General features: G+C 50.1%; 1 protein-coding gene across 1 annotated transcript in view; it reads right to left on the reverse strand.

Annotated features, from left to right (window-relative positions):
* The window catches only part of FER1L6 (fer-1 like family member 6), a 119964-nt gene that overhangs the window by 82572 nt on the left and 26521 nt on the right, over positions 1-10871 (reverse strand). The window contains exons 12-14 of the mRNA XM_021719494.1: positions 10154-10337; positions 3556-3676; positions 734-834 (exon numbers count right to left, since the gene is read on the reverse strand). Of these exons, the coding sequence (XP_021575169.1) occupies positions 734-834; positions 3556-3676; positions 10154-10337 (406 nt within the window). The remainder of the gene's footprint in view (positions 1-733; positions 835-3555; positions 3677-10153; positions 10338-10871) is intronic.

Raw genomic sequence — 10871 nt, forward strand, 5'->3', positions numbered from 1 at the left:
GGGTCTCGAACCCGCGGGCTCAGGCAATCCACTCACCTCAGCCTCCCAAAGGCGCGGGATGACAGGCTGAGCCACCGAGCCCGGCTCATCTATTTTTCTGAGCGATCCCCACGGACTTCATCTGTGTGGTGACAACCTTTGCTCCTGTGCAGCTCTGCCCTCGCCTTCCCACACCGTCTGCCTCCCACCCACCAGTCCATTCACTCTCCCTGATCATTGACTGTCCCGCCAAAGAATGACCTCCTCTCCCCAGCCTGCCCTCCCTTATTACAAGGGGCGTACAAGCTTCTGTACCATACTGGGTGACTGAGTGATGCCCTCCCGGGGCACGTGCATAAATTTGTCTTCCTCTTCTCTGTCTTTTGTCCGCTGATTTTCAGCAAACCTTCAGAGGGCAATATTGACATGCTACAATAGTATTTCCTGTAACTTGTCCATGTAATTGTCAAATAGCTGAATCAGCACCAAGCTGGGCACTAACTGCAAGCATTTTCCTTGTTTCTTAAAGAGTCTTTGAAGCATGTCTCTCTCTCCTTTCTCTCACCTTTGGTTTATGCTTTGGTTGTTTAAGTGTCAGGAAGAAGGAGTGAGCTAGCCCACAAGCGCCTGCTCGATGACTGAACAAAATTAAGATGGACGTAACATCTGAGTGCATGTGAAATCGACTGTTTTTGTCAGTGGAAGCTGATGCCACAGAAGCCCAGCTCCCGTCAGCCGATGTCTCTACCGGTACCTGCTTTGAGCGATGAAGTCACTGAGCACCGTCTTCATTTTCTCTTCTGGGGCCTCCTCTGAAATCTTGACCAATTCTCTCACTTCTTCTATACTTTCTTCCTGAAAACAAACCACAGGGGTGGTGAGGGGAGGACATGGGAATGAAACTTGGAACAGAGACGCTGATTTTAACATACCAGAAATAATCTCTAACTGAATTTTTGTTTTGAAAATGAAACATTTCCCTCACTTTCCTGTGCTGTGGGGACGAAACTCTGATGCTTTTCTTTTCATTGCCAAATTCCTAAGGGGCCTAGGGAGATGGGTTTCTTATTAACTTTATATAATGTGGTTTACTTTCCAACCTGACTGGGGCATAGCATCACATAACAGAGACAGAAAGAAAACCAAAGTATTCTATGACTCTGTAAGGCTGTCTCTTGAGGACTCTGGGACTGCAGGCACCTTTTAGGACACTACCTGTTCTCTCTGAAGTCTGCCACTGGTGAGGCTTCATCTACACATCGAGAAACTCAACTCCCTCCTCTTTCCTCAGGCCTCCATCTCCTCCACTGACTTCAAGATTCCTCAGACGAGAGCCCAACTCTTGCTACAACTCAGGCAGAAACCTCTGAATCCACTTAAAACCTGCGAGTTTCTGCTTGGAGATGGCCCACCTTCCCAGGCTAACCCACTGTAAACCTCACCTGTATTGATTTATGGTTTTCTGCAACGTCTGTCATCCTAAAATGTATAGAACCAAGCAGCAATTCAACCATCGAGGACACACATTCTGGGGACCTCCTGGCTGGAGTGTCATGGCCTAGGGTCACTCACATTTGGCTCAGAATAAACCATCTTATGTATTTTACAGAGTCTGGCATTCTACAGTGTGTGGTTACTGCCTTTCCTCCTCTTAGGTGGGATTAGTCCAGATATGTATCTTCTCTCGTGTTGTTCCAACTTACCGTTTCTGTTACCGATGCATTCCATCACTGGGCACCACTCACTTAGAGCCTACCCTCTGGGAAACCTAAGGTCACGAGAAATATCTAACAACATAGCGTAATTACCCAAACCTTCAAAAGCCATGTTTGAGCCAACTTGTTATATAAGAATATGATCATATTGATGAATCTCTGAAATGAAAAATCTCCCCATTCTTCTAATTATATAAGTTTGGGACCAGGGAATGGGCGGGGTTGTATATGGCAAGGGTGGTATGCTTATGTACTTCATAATCACACTTTTCTTTCTGGGTCTAAATTCTAGCATTCTCAGTGGCTTGGAGGAAAACAACACCCAAGGGTAAACATATATGCTGTACTGCTTTGCTAGAATTTACAGAAACCGAACTCTATGGCTTTGGCCCGTTAAAAATTGCCTTTTACTCTGGGCTCGGAGGCTCAGCTGTAATCCCAGCACTTTGGGAGGCTGAGGTGAGTGGATTGCCTGAGCCCGCGGGTTCGAGACCCGCCTGGGCAACTTGGTGAGACCTCATCTCTACAATAAGTCAAAAATTATCCGGGCGTGGTAGCGCGTGCCTGTAGTTCCAGCTATTCGGAAGGCTGAGGCAGAAGGATCGCTGGAGCCCAGCAGGTCGAGACTGCGGTGGCCGGGAGCGGACACTGCACTCCAGTCTGGGTGACAGAGTGAGACTCCAACTCAAAAAAAAAAAAATTACCTTTTACTGCAGGTCAAGCTGGCAGTCTTCCCCACCCCTTGACAAATCAAAAGAAATCTCTAGCGTATGCAAGACTAGGACAGCCCAACTTCTCAATTCATGGTTTATCACAATAGTCACTAAGAATCTTTCAGGTTCCCTGTCAAAAATTAGCCGGGCGTGGTAGCGCACACCTGTAGTTCCAGCTACTCGGAAGGCTGAGGTGGAAGATCACCGGAGCCCAGCAGGTCGAGGCTGCGGTGGCCAGGAGCGGCCACTGCACTCCAGTCTGGGCGACGGAGTGAGATTCCAACTCAAAAAAAAAAAAAAAACAATGTCTGAACGTTTCCTAAAACCTGACTACGGGAGTTTATCTATCTGTGTCTAGCCTGTGTCTCAAAAGGAGCAGTCCCTGAGTTTTCTCTCCTCCTGGGGGGTGAGGTGGGAAAGTCTGAGTTTAGCACATATTGGCATGACTGTAAATACTTTCTCACATTCAGTTCCCAAGTAATCATTTAGCCAGGTCAGGCGCCAGTCTCGTGCTGAATGCCATAGAGGCTGTGGGAAGTAGTCACAGACAGGTAAACACACAAATATATTGTAAATTACGGTCAGTGGTCCAAAGGAGAAGAGCAGGGTGTTATGGGAGCGCAGGAAAGGCAGGGAGTCCAAGCTTCCCTGAGGACGTGCTGGAAGCTGAGCCCTGAAGGCCAACGGGGCGAGCAGGGGAAAAATGGAGGGAACAGCATGATGGTGGCTGTGAGGCCTGAAGGAACTTGGTGTCTTCAGGAAGCTGGAATCCAGTCCGGGAGGAAAAGCATATGAGAGGTGGCGTGTAGAGGGAGGCAGGGCCCGGTCCTGCAGGGAACTGTCTACCATGTTAGGGACTCCGAATTTTCCAGAAGCGGAAGTCAGGACCTTTCAATTTTGTATTGACAACTTGCCCTTTGAATTCAATTTTTTTGAGTTCAGGCAGCTTGATTTAAAGAGAATTGAAAGATTTAAAGTCCAGGGATTTTGCAAAATGTATTTTATTCCCCTGAACTCACATGGCGGCTTCCGTGCACTCTCCAAATGCAGCAGCCTCAATTTGTTTGTGTTTAAACTGAGGTCATGACCCTCTACTAGAGCCCCCAGCTTCCCAATCCTCAAATCCATCCCCTGTCAAAGTCACCCACCAGGAGGTCCGCCATTTTCTCCAGCATGTTGGACAAGTGCAGCCTGAAGGTCTGGTCTCCCCAGGAGCTGATGAAGCAGACACAGGGCTTCTTGGCCTCAAATGGCAGATAGTTGTAATTCCTGTGAAAACACATGCGTTCTGGTAGTTAGTTGGCAATCTGCTTTTCAGGAACTCCTGGGCACGCATTCATGTTTTGTGTGTTCTGGGCAGGGTGGGGAGGGGTGGTGATAAAACCCTCAGACAACTAACACTATCTTTAGTCTATAGCTGGGGACCCATGAGCGACAAATGAAACTGTGACGTGGCCACAGCAAAGAAGTACCCACAGACCCAGGGCAAAGCTTAGAAATGATCGCTGAGGGCGGGATTTATCAGACAGGCCTTCATCAAGAAGGATGGTTCTAAGTGAGAGAAGAAAGAAGGAAGGAAAATTAAACTCTTCTTCAGGGTCTACATGTAGAGACATGTAGAGACGAAGTGAGATAATAAGTGTGACTACATTATGTAAACTGAAATAGCTAGGGAAATGTGCCAAGATAATATCAGTATTGAGGGTGGAGGCATGTATCGCAAACTGAACATTAGCATTTCATGGTTTGGTATCCATCTACCCTTCCTTTCATCCGTCCATCCATCTCGGCATCTGTCCTTCCACCCACGTTTTCATCCTTCCGTCTGTCTATCCATCCGTCCATCCATCCATCCATCCATCTTTCCCTCCATCTATTTGCAAATCTTCCCATCCATCCATCCATCCTCCCATCCTTCCTCCATTCACCCTATCTTTCTTCCATCCATCCATCCATCCTCCCATCCTTCCTCCATTCACCCTATCTTTCTTCCATCCATCCATCCATCCTCCCATCCTCCCTCCATTCACCCTATCTTTCTTCCATCCATCCATCCATCCTCCCATCCTTCCTCCATTCACCCTATCTTTCTTCCATCCATCCATCCATCCTCCCATCCTCCCTCCATTCACCCTATCTTTCTTCCATCCATCCATCCATCCTCCCATCCTTCCTCCATTCACCCTATCTTTCTTCCATCCATCCATCCATCCTCCCATCCTTCCTCCATTCACCCTATCTTTCTTCCTTCCATCCATCCATCCTCCCATCCTTCCTCCATTCACCCTATCTTTCTTCCATCCATCCATCCATCCTCCCATCCTTCCTCCATTCACCCTATCTTTCTTCCATCCATCCATCCATCCTCCCATCCTTCCTCCATTCACCCTATCTTTCTTCCATCCATCCATCCATCCTTCCATCCTTCCTCCATTCACCCTATCTTTCTTCCATCCATCCATCCTTCCATCCTTCCTCCATTCACCCTATCTTTCTTCCATCCATCCATCCATCCTCCCATCCACCCTCCCATCCATCATTCATCCTTCCTTCCATTCATCCATACATTCAACCAACCATTCATCCAATATTTATCGTTGCCAGGCATTGGTGCTAATAAGCGGGCAATTCACTTACCCAAGAAGGGAAAAGAGGACAGCCAAGTACCTAAAAGGGGGAAACTGCAGAGCCAAAGCGAATGTCTGAGGGTGATCCCTGGAAATGCTTAAATGCCGAAAAGAAAGAGACAGTTACCATGGTGAGATGGAAGACCGAAAAGAAGGTGCTCATTTGCAGATTCTGGTTCCCAAGGAGGAAGGGGCTTGGTGTGGAGGTAGGTTTAGGTGGGAGAAGTGTCACTACCTATAACAGCTATTTTCTTGACTAGGTTTCCCCCACATTTTTTGTAATTTTCTCACAAACACCTGGCACTTTGGCAAACTATGGAAGGAAAGCAGAGCAAATGTCTTGGAATGAGTGTGGAAGGATAGGAGACCCTGACAAATATGAACAGTGTTTGGAGCAACAAGCCTATAGAGGGAGAGAAGGACAGAGAAAGGGGGGGAACAAGCTTTGTTTCCATTCCAATAAGCCGACAAGAACTTCAACTCAGTAGAACGGATGGTTTTTTTCAGTGTTCCCACACAAATTTCTTCTGATGGAGACAACAAAATTAGCAAAGATGCCCCGTGGTCTGTTCTGCAGAAAATAAACCAGTGGGTGTTTATTCAGAAGAGAAGCCAAGTAAGTTCTTGGCAGAAACTGAGGCTGTCATTACAGCAGAAGAACAACCACCAAAGGGTTTAGAAACCCAACTGCTCTCTTGATTTTATCTCCCTTAAAAATGTTGCACTGAAAATCCTGCCACTAAATCGATTCCCACGCCATGTTGCACTTTTTTCAAAGGTTTCTTTGGTTTGGGTCATTGTGTGCTAAGATGTCCAAGGCCGTTGTCCCCTTGGTTCTCAGGGTCCTCCTAGTCTTCCTGGGCCTACCTGGACCAGGACGTGTAGAGTGACACACGCTCAGTGACAACATGAGCACACCCTGGACATGGCCTCAGCAGGGGGTTGGTGCCTGGGAAGAGATGCTGGGGTGGCCACCGGGGCACGGCCCCTTCCCCTTGGGTGCCACACCTGGGCATGCAGGTCATGCCGGGGCCGTGGGTGAAGTGTCCTCCACCTGCTGACCACATCCTGCGGCTGGGCACAGTGAACGTTCTTACACACTCTTCCTCAAGGCAGTCACCCCAAGGGCGGGTACAGACCAGATCAGGCCAACTGGACCAGTGCCCATGGACCTTTGGTTAGCTTGAGTTCACATTTAGTTCACTCTGATACTAAAAATCTCACCCCCGAGAGAAATCACAGCCATCTTGTGCACACGTGACATGTGTAAGCATGCTGTCCCACTGCGCCTGTGCACTAGAACCCTGCACCCCACCCTGCGTAACATGCTACGTAACCTGTGTGCCCTTTACGTCAGGAGCGGTTTTCTTCTGCCCAGACGGCCACTCCTGGGCCTTCCTTGTGCGTATGTTCCCGAATGAAGCCCATGTCTCATCCGCTGTCCCGGGTCATTGCTTCAGCCTCTCAGACACAGAGCCTTCCCTTTGGGGTCTTTGGGGGTGCGGTTGTATGGGATGCTGTGAGTTCTCAGGCAAACTGAAGAGCAGGCCGGGGGGAGCCGACGGGAGGGGGAGGGCCGTCTGCAGAAAGGGCCATAGCGCCGGCCTGTGCCTGTGGGCGAGGCAGGCCTGGAAGCTGAGACTCGTGGTGGCCTCTGGGCGATGTCTTCTACCTGCCTCATCCCGAGCTCCAGGCTAGCCCCTGAGTTACTTGTGAGTACATGTGTCTTGTAACGTTGGGCAGCCCAGATATATCCAAGGTGATATGCTAACGAGGACAACAGGTACGTTGTGTGTGTCCATCTATGGCCGTGTGTGTGTGTCCGTCCGTGTATGGGATCCTCGATAGCCATAGACTCTTCCAGTGCAGCTGCTGCCTTCCTGACGTGCCTCTCTGTGGTCAGAGCCCCAACGTTGTGACACACAGGAAGCCACATGCACCAAAACCCTAGCACGACGCAGCCTGGCCTCCCTGAGCCCCAGGCCGGCGGCCACACAAGGCCCTTCCAGGGATGCCTCGAGGCGGCTCATCCGCTCCTCAACTCAGCTCTGCTGCCTTCCCTGAAACCCCACAAAAGTCAACAACGGCAAGTCCACAGATGGAGAATGTCTTCAATGCCTGGTGCCCGGGAAAAGACACGGAGGACGTCAGACAGGCTCAGAGGTCCCCAGAGCTGCAGACCCAGTGACTCACTCCCTGATGTCCTCAGTTTTGAGAATGGAGTTCAGAGACTGGCGCTTGGGGTTCCTTTTGGTGCAGTGCAGGAGGGTGACACAAAGCATGGTTGCTGGGGCGGGAAAAAGACCAGCAGAAAAGTGACTCATGGAAAGGGAAGGTGGCTGAGGGGGGAAGGTGGCTCCTGGGAGAAGGAGGTGGCCAGGAGAGGGGAACGGTGGCCAGGAGAGGGTAGAGGTGGCCATGGAAGAAGGGAGGTGGCCATGACGGGGGGAGGTGCCAGGAGAGGGGAAAGGTGGCCAGGAGAGGGTGGAGGTGGCCATGGAAGGGGGAGGTAGCCTTTGGAAGGGTATCTTTTTTGAAGAAAAGCCAAGCCAGGTGAGAGTTTAAAAAAAAATAATCCCAGGTGAACATGCCAATGGCCAGATTTTTAAGATGGCAAACAGATATGCAAAATACTTAACTAAATACCCCAGACTTCATCACCGCATGGATGAGGGTAGGAAGGAAAAGGGGAACCACTGATAGCTTTCCAGGTGTGGCCTGGGGGACTCAGAGATCGGTGGGGTCAGTCCCGGAGACAGGACAGAGGAGCGGGAGTGGTGTGCGAAGACCGCCCGCCTGGGGAGTGCTCAGCGGGATGCCCCGTGGAGTGGCTCGGCCTGCAGCTCGGGAAAGAGGGCCGTCCGGGGAAACAGGCCCGGGGTCCCTGTTACCCTAGCAGTGGCCATGGCCAGTCTCCAGAGCGTGTCTAGACAGAGAAGAGCAGAGAGACCAGGGAGAACAACGAGGCGTCCACGAGGGCCAGCAGCGTCTCAACTTGGCTCTCCTCTTGTGTAAGGGGGGACAGGCATGTGCCGTCGTGAGGGCCTAGCACGATCATGGGTATCTCACTCGTGGCACAAAGTTCGGCAAGGGAGGACACTCCCTGCGTGTGGTTGCCAATCGGTCGGGCTTGATGCCACTTTCTAAAACGGTCAGTGATGTTACTTCTCTTTGCAGGTTGAATGTTTGTGTGGGTTAAAGCGTTCACGTAGGTGCCCCGCCTCTTTCTGAAACGACCTTTTCTGACAACCTTTTTTTTTGGGATGAGAAAGTGGGATTTATTGAGAAGTCAGATAAGCTCCCACTGTGTGGGACCTAAAGGGGTTGACCGGCAATCTTTTTTTTTTTTTTTTGTTGGAGTCTCACTCTTTATCGCCCAGGCTGGAGTGCACTGTCATGCTCACGACGACCACAACCTCGACCTGCTGGCCTCAGGTGACCCTTCTGCCTCAACCTTCCAAGTAGCTGGAACTACAGATGCATGCCACTATGCCCGGCTAGTTTTTGTGATTTATTGTAGAGACGAGGTCTCACCAAGTTGCCTAGGCTGGTTTCAAACCCCCAGGCTTAGGTAAACCTTTCGCCTCAATCTCCCAAAGTGCTGGGATCACAGGCTGAGCCATTGCGCCAAGCCGACAAACTTTTAAAAAATTCTTCAGTTTGCAAATGACCGTGGCAAAAAAATAACATAAAAAAATACATAAGCCGGGCACAGTGGTTCATACTTGCAGTCCCAGCACTTTCAGCCCAGGGGTCTAAGACCAGCCTGGGCAACTGGGTGGGACCTTGTCTCTATAATAGACCAAGAAAATTAGCCAGGCGTGGTGGTAAAATGACGGTTAGAGACCCAGTTAGTGCCCTAACCAAGGTAGCTCTATTCTGCAGTGGTTCTTCCATTTTGTCTTCCATTTCCTCCTCTCATCCCTTCTCCGCGTGACTGCCCTAACTATCCCTGAACTGGTTCTGCCCTGCCATGTTTTTTTTTTAGTTGGAGTCTCACTCTGTCAGACTGGAGTGCAGTGGCCACTTCTGGCCACTGCAGCCTCAACCTGCTGGGCTCCGGCGATCCTTCAGCCTTCCAAGTAACTGAACTACAGGCGTGCACTACCACACCCGGCTAATTTTTTTGATTTGTTGTAGAGATGAGGTCTCGCCAAGTTGAGCAGGCGGGTCTTGAACCCGCGGGCTCAGACAATCCATTCACCTCAGCCTCCCAAAGCGTGAGATTATAGGCTGAGCCACCGAGCTGGCTTGTCCTGTTATGTTAATTTACACTCCCCCCTGAGGTTTAAAGACCTGTGCTTTGAAAAAAGATCTCCTTTGTTCTCTACCCAGAACCGACACTCTGTAACCTTGATTTTTGCTATATAAACCCCTTGCTTGGTTTTTGCTATATAAACCCCTTGCTTGCTTCATTCAGGGTCAAGAGTCTATTTCTGGCATGAGCCTTCTCTCAACCACTGGCATTAAAAGGACTCAATATTTGACTCTCAGTGTGTTGGTGACTTCTTACTCGCAGTGCAGCTATAACAGTGACATGCTCCTGTAGTTCCAACTACTTGGAAGGCTGAGGTAGAAGGATCGCCTGAGCCCAGCAGGTCGAGGCTGCAGTGGTTGTGAGCGTGCCAGTGCACTCCAGCCTGGGCAACAGAGTGAGACTCCAACTCAAAAAAAAAAAAGAAAGAAAGAAATTCACATATTCTATAATTTCACCAAATTGAGTTTACATTATGGCACAAAAATCGATGGATATAACAACTGTTAGTAGGGGTTGGACTGAAATTTTAGATTCCGACCTTCCTACCATGTTAAGCTTCAACGTTATAGAATAAAGGGGGCTTCAGATATCTCCGTCACCCTCATCACCGTCACCCTCATCACCATCACCCTCATCACCATGGCTTTGCCCTTGAATAAACTCCCTGGATGTGTCCTTTGGAGAGCCGTCATGTTGCTTGAGTGATACTTACCACTTGCCCCGGTTTGCACCTTGCTTCTGTAACTGAGTTTCAAAACTATGTTTCTGATTTTAGGGACAAACGGAATGAAACGGTCCCAGACACCAGACAAAGCCCCAGCATCAGAAGCACTGGCTGCTCTCCCCTGCTGCATCTCTGACCTGTTCCCTTCTGTGACCTGTGGCTTCTCTGGGTGGGTGGTGGAGGCCATGGGGAAGGCAGCCTCGTGGGGGGCCTCCCCGTGTCCCTCATGCAGCAGTGACAGTTGGTCTTCTTTGGCTGGCTCGGTTGCCCTCTGTTTACTCCCGCGGTGGGACCCTCCGTCGATCAGGTTTCCAAAGTTGCCTGCAGAGGCGGGAGCAGGGGAGAGGGGTTAGGCGTCAGTCGCCGGGATCGGTCTGCCTGGCATAGAGGATCCAAGCCCACGTTCTCCCACGGTGAGGAAGTGAGACCTTGGTGTGAAGGTGGAAACAGCCACAGTCAGACCAAAGAATTGAGATGATGCGCCGTTCCCGCCACCCGTCTTCGTGCTCTGTTGTAAAACCGACACAAATCACAACTAGAAGACACAGCCAGGTAAAAAAAGAAGGGTCACACCAGAACTCTCAAACCTCAGGGACAACCAGGCCTAACAGGTTAGTGTGGAGCCTTCTACCACTTTTCAAAGGGACATTGGCGAGGAATGATGGTAGATCTGTTGTCTGGAATCTGCCTTTTTTTACTCAGTGAAACATCAAGAACGCCATTTCAAACCTGCTTCTCCTCTAGGGGAAGACTTGTTGTCTGAGTCCCCCCCAAATGGTATCATGTTTAAGAAAGAAAGAAGGAGCCGGGCTCGGTGGCTCAGCCTGTAATCCCGCACCTTTGGGAGGCTGAGGT

Source organism: Carlito syrichta, unplaced genomic scaffold, assembly GCF_000164805.1.
Source record: "Carlito syrichta isolate Samal-C Ts95f unplaced genomic scaffold, Tarsius_syrichta-2.0.1 Scaffold314769, whole genome shotgun sequence".
In the NCBI taxonomy this organism is placed as follows: Eukaryota; Metazoa; Chordata; class Mammalia; order Primates; family Tarsiidae; genus Carlito; species Carlito syrichta.